The sequence below is a fragment of the Sus scrofa genome, chromosome 9 (assembly GCF_054392235.1).
Source record: "Sus scrofa isolate SSC_HxYL_T2T_F1_AM1 chromosome 9, Sscrofa_HxYL_maternal_Yorkshire_Landrace_v2.0, whole genome shotgun sequence".
NCBI classification, from domain to species: Eukaryota; Metazoa; Chordata; class Mammalia; order Artiodactyla; family Suidae; genus Sus; species Sus scrofa.
In genome coordinates, this window is record NC_139391.1 from 131,057,900 (window position 1) to 131,078,718 (window position 20,819).

Sequence of the window (20,819 nt, forward strand, 5' to 3'; positions counted from 1 at the left end):
AAAAAAAAACTTCAAAGGAGAGCATTTAGAATCAGTATGATTAACAGTGTGTTAATGTCCAATAGAGAAAATAGGAACTTCAGTAGGAATTTCAACATTGGAGGGGATTTAATGTAGGGAGCTGGTTAGACGAGTGTAAGAGCAAAAGGAGATCATGAGAGTAATCATTGGAGAGCTCAGAGAAGAGATTCGATGGCCTGGTTCTCAGCTTTTGAGGAAGTCAGTCTTGTTCAGCTGCTAAGGCTATTTCTGGGAGAAGGAAGCTGAAGGCCAGAACTAATTGCTGCCACCAGTAACTGGAAGTCCCTTTGCCCCCCTTCCTGCTTTCCCATCTCCACTCATTACCTCCATTAGCACAGCCCCTTGGCAGAAGAGTTGGTGAAATACAGTTGCACAGTCTCATGCCAGCCCCACAGAACAGTCTAGAATGGTGGTTTTGGAGTTGAGAGACAATGAGAAAATGACCTGTACAAGAAGTGTAGATTAAAGTAATTTAAACAAGGAATCATCTCCTTAGCTTGTGTGTTCAGAAAACACTTATTGATTATCTTCTGTGCCAGACCCTATGCTGGGGATTGAGGATGGAATAAAATGAATTCAACAAGGTCTCTGTCCTTGAGGAAGTTACAGTTTAAGTGGAGATGACAAACTATTATACAGTGTGTTAAATGCAGTAACAGATAAGTAATATATGTTTTGGGAACCCCAAAGTCCTAGCAAGCTACTTTCCTCTTCTCTTCCTAACTAAACCTAGTGAATGCTATTTTTATTTGGAATTTTGGTCAAATCCAAACTTCATTCTGTTCGACTGCTGTCCTGTGAAAGCTATTTATCTGAAATGCCTCAATTTTTTTTATCATGGAATTATTGTCACTAGTTAAGCATTTTTCTGTGCCTTATTTTTCTAGATTATAGAGATCATCATTCTTTCTGCACTTTTAGGTTAGCCTAGAACTTCACATAGCTGTTTGGGAAGTATTTATTTTTTGCAGTGGATAATGGGAGTTAAAATACTGCTTGCTACCTTTGTAGGCATTGTTTCCTCCTTTCAGAGTCATTAGAAAATAGTTTCAATAGTGTGTTATGATTTTATAGATGTGAAAATTGAAAGATTAAAATGATTGGTTAAACTGTACAGTAACAATAGCTGATATGGAAATAGGACTTTGGATTTCTGATGAGTTATATTCCAGATCCAGCAGTTTTGTCAGGGATTTCATTTGATGACTAAATAAATCCTGCTCTATTTCTCTTACTATTTTAGAGCTTGATGTTTTGAAAATCTCAATTATTTGGGGATGGGGGCGAAGGGAGGAGAAGTCCTTCATTTTATTTTCTAAAGTGAAAGCGTCATACAGCTTTTTTCTCCAAATTGTTCTTTTTAGTTGTCCACTCTGTTTTCTGTTTTCCACTTCTGTGTTGATTACACTACCTCTATTAGCTGTTGTAAAATGTGCAAATCTGTATACTTCATTTCGACTTCCTTTTAGAAGAGAGTTCTGCTTGTTTCCCACACTGTACACAACACTGTCTATTTAACCTGAAATCAGCTGATTTTTCACTTTTAAAAAGATGTATGTTTCTGTGCCAGTAATTGCATTAAACTCTCACTGTTTACACTATTTACTGTATAGAGTCTAATTCAGTCTGGGACAGCTGTCTTGGAACCCAGCCAAATGTTTTATAGAAGGCTTTCCTGTATTACAGAAGAGGTAGTGTTGTGTATAGTAGAATTGAAGGCAAGAGACTTGGTTTCTAGGTCTGGTTCCACTACTAGCAAGATTTCTGGTCTTTCTCTGTGTTTTCTTTCCTGTAAAGATTAAAAAAAAAAAAAGGGAAGAAGAAGAAATAGCACCCTCATTGACCTTACAGGTTATTTGTAAAGACACGAGAGGTAATACAGATAAAAGGGGTAAACAGTAAATATAAGGAAGTGTACGTGAAGAGAGAGAGAGACAGAGACTGATGACATGGATTCTGGGGGTAGTTGTGTGTCTACTTTCAAATTTTTGACTTTCCATATTAAGACTGTTGTTGGGATGAAAATGGGCTGTGAGAGTTGTGGATGGCCTGTAACACTACTTTTCCCAAGTCTGGTCGATAATGTAGTATTCCCATTCCCTTAAATGTCTTTTAAGGTTGATGTGCTTCATTAATTTCTTTTCACCAGAATTAAATACTTGCTTATATCCTGAGACAGTACCCTAAATGTGTATACCTAGGAATGAAACTGTCACTTTGCAGATTTTTAAAACATTTATTTATTTATTTTTGCTTTTTAGGGCCACACCCGAGGCATATGGAGGTTCCCTGGTGAGGGGTCTAATCGAAGCTACAGCTGCTGGCCTACACCGCAGCAACACCAGATCCAAGCCGCATCTGTGACCTGCACCACAGCTCACAGCAACGCCGGATCCTTAACCCACTGAGTGAGGCCAGGGATTGAACTGCAGCCTCATGGTTCCTATTCAGATTCGTTTCTGCTGTGCCACGACAGGAGCTCCGAGAGGAGCTCCGGCAGATTTTTTTTTTAAATGACAAGGGCCTGAGGGAGTGAGAAACAGATGCTGGTACTATTTTGACTGGTAATTACCTGTTGTGGTTTTGTTTTTATTTATACATTGTTTTACAATATCAGTTGCAGAAAATCTCTGTACTTTTAAAAATGCACTTAGCAAGATTAGAAATTCTATCTGTTGTTTAATGAACTTATTTTCTTATCCTTGATCTTAAAAGTTTTAATTGACATATTTGTGAAGAAAACATGACTTATTGAGTTACTAGAATGATGCTTGGTAATTTTTCAGTTTAGTCTCCTGAAATATTTTTTCCACAAAAGTCTGTATAAGTTTTGAAAAGCTAATATTACAGTTATATATAATGTAGATAATATGATTATTAATGCCAGTTTGTTTTATTCTGAAACTTTTGAGTAACCTACTGGAATAATTTATTCAGGAGAATTGAGACAATATTGGTGTGCCAATGACGAAAAAAATGTTTCACAGAGTTTCACAGAAGTGTCATTCACTTCTTAAATGGATTGTTTTTAGTTTTAATCCCTATGTGCAATATGTTGCATAGTCCTTTCAAGAGTAATTAAGAGATAACATTGGGGGGAATCCATAAATTATTAGGTTGTCTTTTTAGTCAAATGTAATAATTTTAAGGTTTCACTTATTAATTTTTACAAATGCAAGTTAGTGGCCTCTCTCATCACTTTACCCTACAAGTATTACTAGTCATTGCATATGGTACTAATAATTGTTCTTTTTAATGATTGAAGAAATTTTCTGTGTTGACATTGCAGCATATGTCTCCATGCTAATGGCTTTACTGTTGCAGTAGTAGTAATAATAATTGGTATAGTGGTTAAGGGCATGGCCTTCTTAGTCAAACAGACCTGAATTTGAGTCTTAACCTCTGACACTGTGAGACCATTAAGCAGGTTACTTGCTTGTTTATTTATAGTTTGGCTTGATTTCCTTATTTATTAAATGAGAACAATAATCATACATATTTCATAGTATTGTTAGGATTAAGCAAGATTTCACATAAAGAGGTGTATATTCTTTAAATGTTACCTATTATTATTAATAGCATTATTTCCCAGGACTGTAATTACTTAGTGAAAGAATAAGAATGTTTTCTCTCTGGAAGTAAATTGCCTAGGTGATTTTTGAAGGGGTTATTTCAGTTGCTCTTAGCAGAATGTAGAGGCATCAGCCTTCAGCTTTCTCTTGTTACTTTTCTTAATCTAACTTTTTCCTTTTCTATGTCTACCTTTCCATAAATTTAATTTTTCAACAGATTATGCCTTTGCCAGAAATTTAGACCCTGTTGGTATATTTCCTGTGACACAAGGGAATGTTGCTGTTACTTCCCACAGTGTTAGTTACTAAAACTAAGGTGTATTCATCAGCACCTCTGCTGCTTCTGGCAGGAATCTGCACCATCTCATTGGGCTTTTCTCTTCCCAAGAAAGGATAGCAACCTGGGTATACGTATACCACTTCTCAAATAACTTCGGGTGTTAGACGTACCCACCTTCACGAGGAAAGAGTGCACTAGGTGGGACAAATCTTTGCTGAGATTTCTCAGTTTATTTTCTAGACTAACCATGGTGACCACAGCCTTGAAAGTCAGGCTTTGCTTGCACATACCCGAATTTGAAAGAGACTAGGGTCTTTGAATTTCCACAGTTTAGAACTGAATACATAGGGTGCAAAGAATGAAAGAAGCAGAATATATGGTCAATTTGGTGAAAATAAATACCCATGCATATAGAATGGAAACAGCTGGATTACACCGTTCTTCTCTTCTATTTGTATATACTCAACTCTCTTGATTATGGTAGCTTTATAGTTTGGCATCTGTTAATGTAAAGCTTCAACTTTGTTTTTTTTTACCTCTTCAAGATTGTCTTCTTGGCACTCTTTATTTTTATATAAATTTTAGAATCAGCCTGTTGATTTAGAAATACATATACATAAAAAATTACGGGTTTGATTGAAATAACAGAAAAGACATATGTACTCCGATGTTCATTGCAACACTATTTGCAATAGCCAAGACATGGAAACAACCTAAATGTCCATCAACAGAGGAGTGGATCAAGAAGATGTGGTATATATACACAATGGAATATTACTTAGCCATTAAAATGAACAAAATACCAGCATTTTTAGCAACGTAGATGGACCTAGAAATTATCACGCTAAGTGAAGTCAGCCATGCAATGAGACACCAACATCAAATGCTCTCACTGACATGTGGAATCTGAAAAAAGGACAGACTGAACTCCTTTGCAGAACAGATGCTGACTCACAGACATTGAAAAACTTATAGTCTCTGGAGGAGACAGTTTATGGGGTGGGGGATATGCTTGGGTTGTGCGATGGAAATCCTATGAAATTGGATTGTGATGATCATTATACAGCTACAGATGTGATAAATTCATTTGAGTAATAAAAAAATAACTATAAAAAAATAAACAACGGATAACTCAGAAAAAAAAATAACATCTATTCTGGCCTGTGGGGCTTTGGACCACAGGTCATTAGAATTCTCTTTTTAAAAAGCTTTGCCATTAATGATGAGCATATGTTGTTAAGCTTTACTTTATACTTTACTTGTTTTTCACATCTCCCTGTCAAAGATAGAAATACTGATTTGTTTCTGCCCTTAAATCTGCGGATTTTAAATGGGGAACCAATTGTGTATGCTGATGGCATAGAGCAACAGTCCACAGTCAGTAGTGAGCTGCTTACATACATCGATGTGCTCTCTTGTTTACAGTTTCCTCTGATTTGTGTAGGGATGTGAAATAAGGTTAGTAGTCTCTCTTGCTCTACTTAGGAACTCAGAATTTTTCTGCTCTGCTCTGGAAGTTATCAATGTCCTTTGTGTCTCTTGGTCATAGAGTACTGTAAAGATTAAAATTAATCCCTAAGAATATGGTTAATTTGTGTTTTAGAGTTGGTGCATGTTCACAGCTGAGAGCTTAGATTATTCCAGAGTTTGAGGTCTAAACTACAGTACTAGTGAATCAATAGTTTGACAGTAGGTCACTAGCTTCAAAAAGTGGATGAAGCAGTAGACTGGAAACCCCTTAGGCAAGCAGAGGTTGAGCCATTTTAGAAGAGTTTCAGAATCTAGACTGGCAGATGAGAACCAGGAAGTAAAGTGTCAGTGTAAGGAATGTCTTGTTAGAGGGATAAGAATTCAGGAAATCAACAAAAAAACGGAAGGTTCTAAACAAATGGGTCAAAAAGAAAAAATAACAGGAGAAAAAAAGCAAACACTCCTTTCCCCTCAGAAGTACAGCTTCCAGCACAAACCCACCACTTCAGAGGAACATCTATAGCTAGCTCATTGTTTAAAATTGTATACAAGCAAGATGGATGTAGAGGAGTTCCCGTCGTGGGTCATGCAGTGGTTAACAAATCCGACTAGGAACTATAGGTTGCGGGTTCGATCCCTGCCCTTGCTCAGTGGGTTAACAATCTGGCGTTGCCGTGAGCTGTGGTGTAGGTCGAAGACGTGGCTCGGATCCCGTGTTGCTGTGGCTCTGGTGTAGGCCGGTGGCTACAGTTCTGATTAGACCCCTAGCCTGGGAACCTCCATATGCCGCGGGAGTGGCCCAAGAAATGGCAAAAAGACAAAACAAACAAACAAACAAACAAAAAAACGAATGTAGAGAAGTATGATATCAGCTATTTCCTTTAAGACAAGGAAAAAAATGCAGAAAGCCTTGTATGTGACTTGGAATGCCAGATGTGTAAAAACTTAATACACAATATGCCTTTTGTTGACCTCTTATGAAAAGATTGGAGGAAACAACTGGTTGTGGTTGAAGTATTCTGGTGGAAAGAAGTTGATAAGTATAGAATACCTTCTTAGCTCAAGAGGACATGAAGGTCTTAGGCACTGTACAGTTAAGGACATTTAAGCAAGCCTTTTGATCCACAAAATATTAGCGCTAAGGAGACTGTTGGTATTACTTAGTATAAATTTTTAAATTTACAAATTAAAAAACCCTGGATCCTCAGTGTGACTAGCCCTTGTTTAGCCAAGAATTTGGAAGCAGAGCTTCTTTATCATTCTGGTATATTTGTAGAAAATTAGCTGCTGCTTCTAATTGAGTACCCAGTCTTCCTTTTATCACATTGTCTCCTGGAAGCTAAAGGATATGCTACTGAACAACCAGTGGAGCATTGAAGAAATCAAAGAGGAAATCAAAAGATACTTAGAGACGAATGACCACGAAGATACAACATCCCAAAACCTATGGGACGTAGTGAACGTAGTTCTGAGAGGAAAGTTTATAGCAATACAATCATACCTTAAGAAAGAAATTCAAAGAAACAACCTTATCTTGCACCTAAAACAATTAGAGAAGGAAGAACAAAGCCCAAAATTAGCAGAAGAAAAGGAATCATAAAGATCAGAGTAGAAATAAAGGAAATAGACAAAGATAATGATAGAGAAGATCAGTGAAACCAAAAGTTGGTTCTTTGAAAAGATCAACAAAATTGATAAACCTTTAGCCAGACTTCTCAAGAAGAAAGGGAGAGGGCTCAAATCAATATAATTAGAAATGAAAAAGGAGAAATTACAGCCTACTCTGCAGAAATACAAAGGCTCATAAGAAACTGCTATAAGAAACTATATGCCAATAAAATGGACAACCTAGAAGAAATGGGCAGATTCTTACAAAGATCCAACCTATCAAGATTGAACCAGGAAGAAATTGAAAATATGAATTGACCAATCACAAGTATCAAAATTGAATATGTGATTAAAAGCCTTCCAAAAAACAAAAGTCCGGAACCCGACAGCTACACAGGTGAATTCTATCAAACATTCAGAGAAGAGTTAACACCTGTTCTTCTGAAGCTTGTTTGAAAAATAGCTGAGGAAGAAACACTCCCAAACTCATTCTGTGAGGCCACCATCACCCTGATACCAACACCAAAGATGCCATAAAAAAAGAAAATTGCAGACCAGTATCACTGATGAACATAAATGGAAAAATGCTCAGCAAAATACTAGCAAACCAAATACAAGTATATATTAAAAGGATCGTACACCATGATCAAGTAGGATTTATCTCAGGGTGCAAGAATTCTTCAGTATCTGCAAGTCTGTCAGCGTGATACACCACATCAGCAAACTGAAGAATAAAAATCATATGATCATCTCAATAGATGCAGAAAAGGCTTTTGACGAAATTCAACACCTGTTTCTGATAAAAATGCTCCAGGGAGTGGGGATAGAGGGAACCTACCTCAACGTGATAAAAAACATATGTGAAGAACCCACAGCTAACATCATTCTCAATGGTGAAAAATTGAAAACAGTCCCACTAAGATCACAAACAAGACAAGGCTGTCCACTTTCACCCCTATTATTCAACATAGTTTTGGAAGTCCTAGCCACAGCAGTCAGAGAAGAAACAAATGAAAGGAATCTGGAGTTCTTGTCGTGGCTCACTGGTTAACAAAGCTGGCTAGTATCCATGACGATGTGGGTTCAATCCCTGGCCTCACTTAGTGGGTTAGGATCTGGCATTGCTGAGAGCTCTGGTGTAGGTCACAGATGAGGCTGGGATCCTGCATTGCTGTGGCTCTGGTGTAGGCCAGTGGCTACAGCTCCAGTTGGACCCCTAGCTTGGGAACCTCGGTATGCCTTGGGTATGGCCCTAAAAAGACAAAAATAAATAAATAAAAGGAATCCAAATGGGAAAAAAAGAAGTAAAACTATCCACTGTTTGCAAATGACATACCTAGAATATCCTAAAAGACAGCACCAGAAAACTGTTAGAACTCATTAATGGATTTGGCAGAGTTGCAGGCTACATAATTAATACACAGAAATCAGTTGTATTTCTATAAACTAATAATGAAGGATTCAGAAAGAGAAATCGGAGAAACTATCCCATTTACAATTGCATCAAAAAGAGTAAAGTACCTAGGAATAAACCTACCTAAAGAGACAAAAGACCTGTACTCCGAAAGCTATAAAACATTGATGAAGGAAATCAGAGGTGACACAGTTGGAAAGATATACCATGTTCTTGGATTGGAAGAGTCAGTATTGTCAAAATGACTATACTACCCAAGGTAATCTACAGATTCAGTGCAATCTGTATCAAATTACCAAAGACATTCTTCACTGAACTGGAGCAGAATATTTTAAAATTTATAAGGAAACCCAAGAGACCCCATATAGCCAAAGCAATATTGAAAAAGAAAAACGAAAATGGAGAAATCAGGCTTCCTGATTTTAGACAATAGTACAAAGCTACAGTCATTAAAACAATATCATACCAGTACAAAAACAGAAATCTAGGACAATGGTACAGGATAGAAAGCCCAGATACACACCCAAGTACCTAGTAGTGACAAAGGAGGACAGAATGTACAGTGACAAAGGAGGACAGAACATACAGTGGAAGAAAGATTAACCTCTTCAATGAATGGTACTGGGAAAACTGGAAAGCTTCATGTAAAAGAATGAAAGTAGAACACTATCCAACACCATATACCAAAGTAAATTGAAAATGGGTTAGACCTAAATATAAGGCCAGACTCTATAAATTTAAAACTCCTAGAGCAAAACATAGGCATAACACTCTTTGACATAAATCATAGCAACATCTTGTTTGATCCACCTCCTAGAATAATGACAGTAAAGACACAAATAAACCAATGGGACCTAAGCAAACTCAAAAGCTTTTGCACAGCAAAGGAAACCATTAATAAAAACCAAAAAGACAACCCACAGAATGGGAGAAAACCTTTGCCAATGATGCAATAGACTCGTGCCTAATCTCCAAAATATATAAACAACTCATGCAACTCAACAACAAAAAAATAAACAGCCCAATTGAAAAATGGGCAGAAGACCCAAATAGACATTTCTCCAAAGAAGACATGTGGATGGCCAATAGGCATATGAAAAAATGCTCAGTGTCACTAATTATTACAGAAATGCAAATCAAAACTACAATGAGGTACCACCTCACACCAGTCAGAATAGCCATCATTAACAAGTCAACAAATAAAAAATGCTGGAAAGGGTGGGGAGAAAAGGGTACCCTTCTCCACTGTTGGTGGGAATGTAAAGTGGTACAACCACTATGGAAAACAGTATGGAGGTACCTCAGAAAAGTATAGAGCTACCATATGATCCAGTAATTCCACTGCTGGGCATATATCTGGACAAAACTTCCACTGAGCAAGATACATGAACCCCTATGTTCATAGCAGCACTATTCACAATAGCCAAGACATGAAAACAACCTAAATGTCCATCCACAGATGAATGGATTAAGAAGATGTGGTACATATATACAATGGAATATTACTCATCTATTAAAAAACAAACTAATGCCATTTGCAACAACATGGTTAGAACTAGAGATTCTCAGACTAAGTGAAGTAATAAGCAGGAAGGAAAAAGACAAATACCATATGATACCGCTTTTTAGATAGAACAGATGATCCTATCTAAAAATAACAAGCGAAAACCAGAAACAGATCATGGCCAAGAAGAGCAGACTTGGGGTTTGGTGTGGGGGCAGAGGGGAAGGGGAGGGAGTGCGATGGATGGGCATTTCGAGGGTTTGGGGGATGCAAACTGTTATATTTGGAATGAATGGGCAATGGGATCCTACTGTACAGCACAGGGAAGTGTGTGTGATTGGGTCACTTTGTTGTACAACAGAACTCGACAAAACATTGTAAATCAACTATACTTTAATAAAAGAAAATTAGTGGCTAGTCTTGTTTGAGTAACCAGTCTTCCTGTTGTCAAATTGTCTCCACCTAGTGGCAACAAATATTTTGCAAGGTTGAGCACAGCCTTGGACCTTTATTCCCCACTGTTTTTGTTTGTTTGTTTGTTTTTGCTTTTTAGGGCTGCACCCGTGGTGTATGGAGGTTCCCCTGCTAAAGGTTTAATCAGAGCTACAGCTGCCCGCCTACGCCACAGCAGTGCAGGAATCTAGCTGCATCTATGGCCTACACCACAGCCCATGGCAACACCAGATCCTTAACCCAGTGAGCGAGGCCAGGGATCGAACCCACAGTTGGATTAGTTTCTACTGTGCCACAACAGGAACTCCAGTTCCTCACTGTTTTTGAGGAGAGTCAGCCTGGTGACAGTTGTTTTGCTTTGGGAAAGGAAAAGGAGGAGACATTGTGCCTAATGCTTACTTTCACTTTTCATAACTTTATAAGGAATTTTAAAACTTTTTATACCTGAGTTAAGCAGCACAATTATTGCTGACCATGAAAGAAATTAGTGTGTTATGCTTATATTTTAAGAGTTTTCATGCATATGCACACATGTGCTTTATATAAGCTTATATTCACATATATGCTTTTTTCCTTTTTTCATTGTTACAGGTTAAAAGGGAACATGGTAATAACTTTAGTGGAGAAGAGATGAACTAAAATATAACTGTTGGGACAATTACCAGTTTGGGGGTGGGGCAGGTCCCAACCTCTGTAAAAAATGAAAATCTGAAAGTATTAGCATTAAAGAATGAGTAGATGGTGGTGGTTGTTTATATTTTTAAGAGTATGGATAGCTGTCCAAAGAAGCCACAGAAGAAAAAATATAAATACGTTAAAAATATATAAAAAATAAAATTTAAGGCCTAAAGAAGCCAAAGGCAAAAGACAGAACAACCCAAACTGGGGAAAAAACACTCACGATAGGCAAAAGGTCAATTTCCTTAGGAGGAAAAGTTCTTACAAATTACCTTTTAAAAAACTAAAATAAAGTAGATATAGGTAAATAATTGACAGACAAAAAATGGTCAGTAGAGCTATGAAAAATACTTAGCTTCACTCATGATTGAGGCAATATTGAAACAACAATGAAATATCGTTTCCCATCTATCAGATTGGGCAGGCTTTTAAACAAAGTGTTGCTGATTCTCATTTGGTAGAAGGGTACGTTGGAATATCATTTTAGCTGTTTTTGTCTTGAAGTTACCTGCCTTTTGAACCAGTAATTTTGCTTTTAAGAATTTGCCTAGGCAACTTCTTACCTAGTGTTAACTTACTGTCGACTGTAAAGTCAACACAGCGTATGCTAAGCTAGTGAAGAAATGAATGGTGAATCACATCCTTTATTGAGGGACAGTTTCAGAAACTCAGACTACTGTTTGGAAATGCCAGGACTTTACCTTAATCACTGAAAGCTAATGTTTAGCTAGAACAGTGGGTTCTCAACCTTGCTACGCATAAAAACCATCTAATAGGCTCTCTAACTATACCAAGAGCCCCAGAGAGAATAATTCAGTTGGCTTAAAATGGGGATCTTGCTATCAGAATTGTATACCATGTCTCCAGGTGATGCCTTTGTGCAGCCAAATTTGAGAACTACTTTTCTAGATTGAGACTTTCCTGAGTGCGTTTAATTTTGTTTTGGTGGAAGATAAGACTTTATTTGGCAAGTATTCTGAAGTTCATATTTTTTTTCACTTCGTCCCACTCTGCCTTTGGCTTTCTCTTGTTAATTTGGGTTCAGTTGGTATATTAGTTTACTATTGCTGCTTTGACGGGTTACTTCAATATATGGCTTAAAAATAACACAAGTTTGTTATTTTATAGTTCTGACAGCCAGAAGTCCACAGTGGGTCTTGGGGGATTAAAATCAAAGTATTGATAGGCCTGTGTTCCTTCTGGAGGCTCTAGGGGAGAATTCATTTTTTCTCTTTTTTTAGCTTCTCAGTGTTGCCTGTATCCTTTCGGTTCATGAATTCTTCCTCCATAGCGCCTTCTCTCTTGTAAGGACCCTTGTGATTACATTGGGCCAAATCCAGATAATTTGGCATAATCTCCCCATCTCAAGTTTATTGATTTAATCATGTTGACAGAGTCCTTTTTGCCATGTATGGTAACATATTCACAAATTCTGGGCATTAAGATGTTTACATCTTGGGAGTTCCCATTATGGCTCAATGGTTAACGAACCCTACTAGTATCCATGAGGATGTGGGTTTGATCCCTGGCCTTACTCAGTGGGTTAAGGATCCGGTGTGGCCATGAGCTGCGGTATAGGCTGCATACGTGGCTCAGATTCCACGTTGCTGTTTCTGGCTGTGGCATAGGCCAGCAGCTACAGCTCCAGTTTGACCCCTGGCCTGAGAACCTTCATATGTTGCAAATGCAGCCCTAAAAAGAACAAACAAACAAACAAACAGAAGATATGGGCATCTTTGGGGATCCATTATTCACCTACCACAGTTGGAGACCTAATTTAGAAGTCAGTAAAAGTTTGCAAATGGAATATTTTATCAATGGAAATTGGTATTATATTGCAGCCCAAAGTAAATTAGCTTTTATATGGTAGGTTAGGATTAATGTTTATTGCCCCTCAGAAACAGTCTGTGGTTTTCCTTTTTCTAGATAGATGTTCTTGTCTTGTTTCTATTATAAAAACAGTTGTAGCTATCATATATTCTTTGTAGAATTGTGCAAAATAGGTACATACTTCGTTTCAACCCTGGCAAGATTTCATACTTTGATTTTTGTAGTATTTCCAAAGAGTAGTTTATAGCAAAGTTGAGGTTCACCAGTAGGTTTCTTCCTATTGCTGTTGAGTTGTTTTTGAACCAGGTGTAGATAATCCATAAGCGCTGATGTATGGTGGGATAATTTTGACTACTACTCTCCTTATACTTGTGAGTTAACTAGCCCAGAATTTGATCCTTATTTCACTTTTTGTTTGCACACTGCATGTTCCTTTCCCTTATAGTTTGACTGCAGTAAATTGAAATTTCCCACCAGAACCTTTCATGCTTCAGATGTGTTTATTCTTCTTGATGACCTGCATATACCTTTTGTACAAGTCCAAAACTGAAATCAGCTTCTTATCCCTTCTTAGAAGATACATACTGTTTCCTGTTTAAAAACATTTAAAAGATTTTTATTGTTGTAAAATGTATATAACATAAAATTTACCATTAAAATCATTTCTGAATGTACACTTCAGTAACAGGACATTCACAGTGTCATATAACCATCACCACTGTCCGCTTCCAGAACTTTTTCATCATCCCAGACTATAGCTACTCATTACCAATCCACCCTTGCCCCAGCCCCTGTAACCTCTATTCTACTTTCTATGAATTTGACTATTTTAGGTTTTTCTTATAAGAGGAATCATAACTTTATTCCTCTGTGTTTGCCTTATTTTAGTGTAAACTGAACTGTTTATACTTTTGGCTATTGTGAATAATGTTGTTAGGAACATGGGTCTACAAACATCTCTATTGAGTCCTTGCTTTCATTTTTTTTTTTTTTTTGTCTTTTTTTTTTTTGCCTCTTCTTGAGCCGCTCCTGCGGCATATGGAGGTTCCCAGGCTAGGGGTCCAATCAGAGCTCTAACCGCCAGCCTACACCAGAGCCACAGCAACGCAGGATCCGAGCCGCGTCTGTGACCTACACCACAGCTCACGGCAACGCCGGATCCTTAACCCATTGAGCAAGGGCAGGGATTGAACCTGCCACCTCATGGTTCCTAGTTGGATTTGTTAACCACTGCGCCACGATAGGAACTCAGCTTTCAATTTTTTTGATTATATACCCAGGAGTAGAGTTGCTGGATGATATGGTAATTCTGTGTTTAATTTTTTGAGGGACCCACTATATTTATAAATGGCTGTACTGGAGTTCCTGCTGTGGTGCAGCAGGTTAAGGATCTTGAATTTTCTCTGAGGTAGCACGTGTTCGATCCCCGGCCTGGTGGAGTGAGTTGAGGATCTGGTGTTGCCACAGCTGTAGTGTAGGTCACAGCTATGGCTCAGATTTGATCACTGGCCCAGGAACTTCCGTATGCTGCAGGTGTGGCCCAAAAAAGAAAAAAAAAAAAAAATGACTGAACCATTCTACATTCCCACCAGCAATACGCAAGTGTTCCAGTCTGGCCACATCCTTGTCAACACTTGTTATTTCCTTTCTTTTTTCTTTTTCTTTTTAAATAATAGCTATAGAGACATCTTAATGGCTATGGAATGTTGTCTGATGCTGGTTATTATTTGCATCTTCCTAATGATTAGTGATATCAAACATTTTTTCATGAGCTTATTGGCCATCTGTATATTTTCTCTGGAGAATGGGCAAGTTCTTTGGCCATTTTTGAGTTTAGTTCTTTGTTTTTTTTGTTGTTGTTGATTTGTTTCAATTCTTTATATATTCTGACATTAATCTTTTATCAGGTGTATGATTTTCAAATACATTCTCCCATTTGGTGAGTTGCCTTTTCACTGTCTTGGTAGTGTTCTTTGATGTGCAAAATCTTTAATTTTAATAAAATCCAGTTTAGGAGTTCCCGTCGTGGCGCAGTGGTTAACGAATCCGCCTAGGAACCATGAGGTTGCGGGTTCGGTCCCTGGCCTTGCTCAGTGGGTTAACGATCCGGCGTTGCCGTGAGCTGTGGTGTAGGTTGCAGATGCGGCTCGGATCCTGCGTTGCTGTGGCTCTGGCGTAGGCCGGTGGCTACAGCTCCAATTGGACCCCTAGCCTGGGAACCTCCATATGCTGCGGGAGCGGCCCAAGAAATAGCAACAACAACAACAACAACAAAAAGACAAAAAAAATAAATAAATAAAATAAAATCCAGTTTATAAATTTTTGTTGTTGCCTGTGCTTTTGGTGTCATATCCAAAAAATCATTGCTGAATCCAGTGTCATGAGGAATTTCTTCATTGTTTTCTTCTAAGAGTTTTATAGTTTTAAGTTTTTCCATCTTGAGAGTTTATTTTTGTTTGTTTTAACATGGGACAAAGTAGGGGTTAACTTTATTCTTTTGCAGGTGGCTGTCCATTTTTTTTAGTACCTTTTGTTGAAAAGACTGATCTCTCCCACCAAATGGTCTCAGCCCTTGTCAAAATAATTGACCATTATATATGAGGATTTATTAATTAGCTTTCTATTCTATTCCATTGGTTGGTGTCTGTGTCTGTCTTTATGCCAATAACAAATTATTTTGATTACTGTAGCTTTGTATTAAGTTTTGAAGTTAGGAAGTGTGAATCCTGCAGCTTCTTCTTTTCAAGATTATTTTAGCTCTTTGGGGTCCATTGAGATTCTAAATGAATTTTAGGATGGGTTTTTGATTTCTGCAAAAACATGGTTGGGTTTTTAGTAAGGATTGTACCAAAGCTGTAGGTTGCTTTGAGTAGTATTGTAATTTTAACAATATTAAGTGTTCTGATCTATGAAAAAGGGATGGGATGTCTTTCTGTTTATTTACGTCTTTAATTTCTTTTAGCAGTTTTTGTAATTTTCAGTGTACAAGTCTTTTTTCTCGGTTAAATTTATTCCTAATGTTATTCTTTTTGATGCTTTTGTGAAAGGAATTGTTTTCTTGATTTCCTCTTCAGACTGTTCATTGTTAGTATATAGAAGGTTAACTGATTTTTGCCCCCCTGCAACTTTACTGAATCCATTTATCAGTTCAGTTTTTAACATATTTTTGGTGGAACGTTTAGGGTTTTCTACATATAAGGTCATGTTATCTGTTAAAAGATACATTTACTTCTTCCCTCTATCCCAATTTGGCTGCCTTTTATTTCTTTTTCTTGACTAACTGATCTGGCTAGAACTTCCAATAATATGTTGAATAGAAATGGTGAAAATTGGAGTTCCCGTCGTGGCGCAGTGGTTAACGAATCCGACTAGGAACCATGAGGTTGCAGGTTCGGTCCCTGCCCTTGCTCAGTGGGTTAACCATCCGGCGTTGCCGTGAGCTGTGATGTAGGTTGCAGACGCGGCTCAGATCCCGCATTGCTGTGGCTCTGGCGTAGGCCAGCGGCTATAGCTCCGATTGGACCCCTAGCCTGGGAACCTCCATATGCCGCAGAAGCGGCCCAAAGAAATAGCAAAAAGACAAAAAAAAAAAAAAAAAAAAAAAAAGAAATGGTGAAAATAGCATTTCCTGTATTGTTATCCCACAGTCTTGGGGGCTTGTGGCTTTATTCTTCTCTTTTTCTTACTTTCTATGTCCCATATATTTTACCTCCTATGTATTTTTTAGCTCTATTCCTCCTAATTCATTCTTATTGTAGACATTTCTTATTTGGATTATTGCACAAGCCCTTCGCTTAGTATCTTTGCCTCTCTCAAGTCCATCCCCCACTGTTGCCAGAGTTGATCCATTTGTCTCAAATACAAATCTGTGTCATTGCACGATGGTTTTCCCCTGACACCTTTGCATGGCGTATTTGGCCTCCCTGATTTTGCCCACAGTTTAATTCTTCAGCCTCACTCTATGCTATTTTTATTTCCTTCTTTCTACTGGTTCAATAGTGAACTACCTGGAATTTCCCAAACACCATGCTGAGTTGTGCCTTTGCTTAATATGTTGGTCATTCTGGACTGCTTTCCTTTCTCAGATGGTTAACTTCCACTTAACCTTCAGCTTTCCTCTCCAAGGAAGACATTCCTCCTAGTGTCTTTCATTAGGAAATCTTTTATAATTTCAGCTCCTCCATTTGACTGTTTCTTTGAGCTTTTGCAGCATTTATTGAATTGTATTGAAAACATGTTCAGTGTCCACTAGCCAATAGACATTTGGAGCGTCTCATTTCTGTCATGCAATATGGTAGCTCTCAATAAAAATTTCCTAAACTATTGAACTCTGCTGTTTTTCATTATGGGTCTTTTAGCTTCTCATATAAATAGACGAAGGGACAGAAGGTAAATAAGGCTGCTGCTAATATATCTGGTATGGGCTAATATTAGCCCTTCATAAGTGCCCTTTCTTTCTTTTTCTGTTTTTCTTTGTAGGACATCCATCATGTGCAGTGGCTTGATGTGGGATCTCAGTTCCCAGACCACGGATTGAACCTGGGCCACAGTGGTGAAAGTGCCAGGTCCTAAGCACTGGACCACCAGGAAATTCCCTTGATAGGGACATTATGAAGCCTTGTGGAAAGACTGAATTGGACCATTAAGAAAGTATCTGTGGGAAGTTCCCATTGTGGTTCAGCAGTAATGAACTCAACTAGTATCCTTGAGGACTCAGGTGTGATCCCTGGCCTTGCTTGGTGGGTTAAGGATCCGGTGTTGCCTTGAGCTGTGGCATAGATCACAGACATGGCTTGGGTCTGGCATTGCTGTGGCTGTGGCGTGGGCCAGCATCTACAGCTCCATTTTGACTCCTAGCCTGGGAACTTCCATATACAGTAAAAACAACCCCAGAAAGGTCTATGTGGACGTGGCGGGAGTGAAGGAGCAGTGTTAGAGGATATGAGATAGGAGAAGAACTAAAGGGGGACACAGCTCACACTAAATTATCTAGATCTGCATTTAAATGCTTTAAAGAAATCTTAAAACATTTATTTTTCCTGTAACAGTAAATTATATATAGACTAGAAAACAGTAAATCTGTTAACAGCAGTATTCAGAAACTTAATTAAGATTGGATAATGAAGATTTTGTAACTCACCTTTGAAAGGTTCCTGCTCTGTGTTCCAGTGTGGAAAGGTATAATCCAATTAGGAACTGATTCGATTACCTTTAAGAATAAAGCTATTAGATTACCAAAAGTAATTTAGGGTAGTATTCCAGATGTTTAATACCTTGACAACTTTTCCAGTAAAGAATACTTGCGTCTTCAGAAGCTTACAGAAATTAGTGTGTGTCTTACAGTTGTAGCTTTAGATTAAACTGCTGTGAGTTGTTTTTATGAGGTGATGTTTACTGCAGGCAGTGTTATGATGGCAGTTGGATTGCTTACTCAGAATTTTTATTGCTCCCTGGTTTGCCTAGTCTTGAATAAATTTCTAAACTTGTAACACCTGTATCCTGTGATCAAGCAGTGTTTTAACTAAGGAACAAATTGTTTGCTTATTCACATATTGTATCATATAATACAAGAGGAAAAAATGCTAAAGATTGGAAGAGTTAATTTGATGACATTTATTTCAGAGATGGCAATAACTGGAAGAAAAAGTCTGATTACAAAAAAAGTTTCATAGTGTTAGGGAAGCAAATCTCAAATGGAGAAAAATGCTTTATAGAAAACGGAATTATCTAAATAATTTTCAAATAATTATGTTTTTTGATACATGATTCACAGTTTTAAAAACAAATTAAGGAGGCAAATCATATACAGGAAAAAGACGTTAAGTGTGGACTGTGAGAAGTTGGCTAAAACCTCTGTCTTTAGCAGTTGTGGGCTAAAAAATGGACCTTCAAAAGATGTTCACATCCAAACCCCTGGAATTTGTAAAGTTACTTTATTTGGATTGAGGGGGTCTTTGTAGATGTCATTAAGTTAAAGCTTTTGATATAGGAAGACTACGCTGCACTATCTAGGTGAGTCCTTATAATGAGAGACAGAGAGATTGTATGTGGAAGAGGAGGAGGCATTGTGACCACAGAGGCAAAGATTGGAATGATGTGGCCACAAGGCAAAGAACGCCAACAGTTAACTCCATGCTGGAAGAGGCAAGAAAGTCTCCCATTAAAAACCTCTGGAGGAAGCATAGCTCTGCCAGTAGCTTCATTTTGGCCCACGGATATCTGTTAGGGTTTTTAACCTTCAGAACTGAGAGAAATAAATTCCTGTTGTTTTCAACCACCAAACTTGTGTTAATTTGATGTAGCAGTCATAGGAAACCAGTAGAGCAAATTATTCTTCAAAGTGTAAATGAACATTTCTGAATAACTCTATATAACTTAACTCTTTTCTTTTTGAGGTAGAGTATATTTATAACTCAGTCACATTAGACTGTAGTTCTGTTTCAAATACTCTGAATAGACCAGGTAGTTTTTATTATTAAAGCAACTGGTAAACATTTTTAGGCACTGAACTCTGAGGTTTTAGCTCAAAATAAGTTATGTTTAAAATAATCTCCTTTTGGGGGGAAGTAAGTTTTACTCATTCTGGAATCTCTCTTTTGGCTACTCTCTGTGGCTACACTCTAATAAGAGTACAATTTAGACTCCTAAAATTATACAACACAATGTCAGCCTTTTTAAAAGCCTGTGCAGCTGTTGTTTAATAAGAATTCTTCTTTCACCCATACCACAGAAAATGTACATTTGAGGCTTTTACTGAGAATTGATCTATGAGTTTATTATGACACAGCATGTGCCAGGGAGTCTTTGAAACTTGAGCCTTTGGTTTATTGGGAGTCTGTCCAAAGGATAAAGGCCATATAGGTTCTCCTCACTTCAGCTTAATCATGAGAAGGCAGTGTACCTGGCCTATGTGATCTTATTCTTCTCAAAGACTGTGTATGTTTTTTTGGGGGGTGGGGGGGAACAAGTATAATCCAAGGAACATCCATTTGAATGTCTCTAAATGTCCTTCAAAGCTGTGGTTCAGAATGCCCTTCTTTATGTCATCTAGTGCCTCTTTTACAAAGAATCCAAAAGTTTCTAATGGAATTTAAGCCAGAAATGTCTCTATCTAATATCTCTTTTTTCCCTTAACCTTCCAGGAGCTATTCTTAGTATTCACCTGCATATAGGCTACTGGCATTAGACAAATGACAAAGATATTTGCCCTTTCTGGCAACTCTTGTTTGTTATGGAAAAGATCTTAAGTAAGGTCTTAAGGTCTTAGATCAGCCTGTCAATTGATATTTTATCGTATAAGGTACAGATAACTAAACATTCTTATGTTCCTTTATAGAATTATGAAAGTATTATTTTTGAAAGAGTATTTATGTAAAATTTTTGATTTTTAATAATTAGGGAATGGCTAAGTAATTTTTTCCCCGGTCTTTTACATATTGGGGGCCTGAGAAATAATACTTCTTATCTGTTGAAATAAGTAAAGGAAATCATGTCTTTTAAGTTTTATGGCTTACCTTTTTTTTTTTGAAGTTCAGTATTATACTGCTAGTATTTTATTTTTAAACTTATTACGATTGATTTACAGTGTTCTGTCAGTTTCTGCTGGACAGTAGAGTGACGCAGTCATATGTATATATACATTTTTTTTTTTTTTGTCTCTTTGCCTTTTGAGGGCCGCTCCTGCGGCATATCGAGGTTCCCAGGCTAGGGGTCTAATCAGAGCTGTAGCCACTGGCCTGCGCCAGAGCCACAGCAATGTTGGGATCCGAGCCATGTCTGTGACCTACATCACAGCTCACGCTACGCCAGATCCTTAACCCATTGAGCAAGGCCAGGGATCGAACCCGCAACCTTATAGTTCCTAGTTGGATTCATTTCCACTGAGCCATGACGGGAACTCCATATATATACGTTCTTTTTCTCACATTATTCTCCATTGTGTTCCATCACAAGTGGTTAGATATATAGTTATCCGTGCTATACAGCAGG

General features: G+C 37.8%; 1 protein-coding gene across 4 annotated transcripts in view; it reads left to right on the forward strand.

The window, feature by feature from the left end:
• RNF2 (ring finger protein 2) overlaps positions 1 to 20,819 on the forward strand; it is a 55,829-nt gene that overhangs the window by 4,560 nt on the left and 30,450 nt on the right. Inside the window, exon 1 of one of the 4 annotated variants that reach the window (XM_021102631.2) lies at positions 17,310 to 17,547. The exons of the other annotated variants lie outside the window; for them this stretch is intronic. Coding sequence (XP_020958290.1) covers positions 17,517 to 17,547 — 31 coding nt within the window. The 5' untranslated portion in view covers positions 17,310 to 17,516. Of the gene's footprint in view, positions 1 to 17,309; positions 17,548 to 20,819 lie in introns of those variants that run through there. 4 annotated transcript variants of the gene reach the window in all.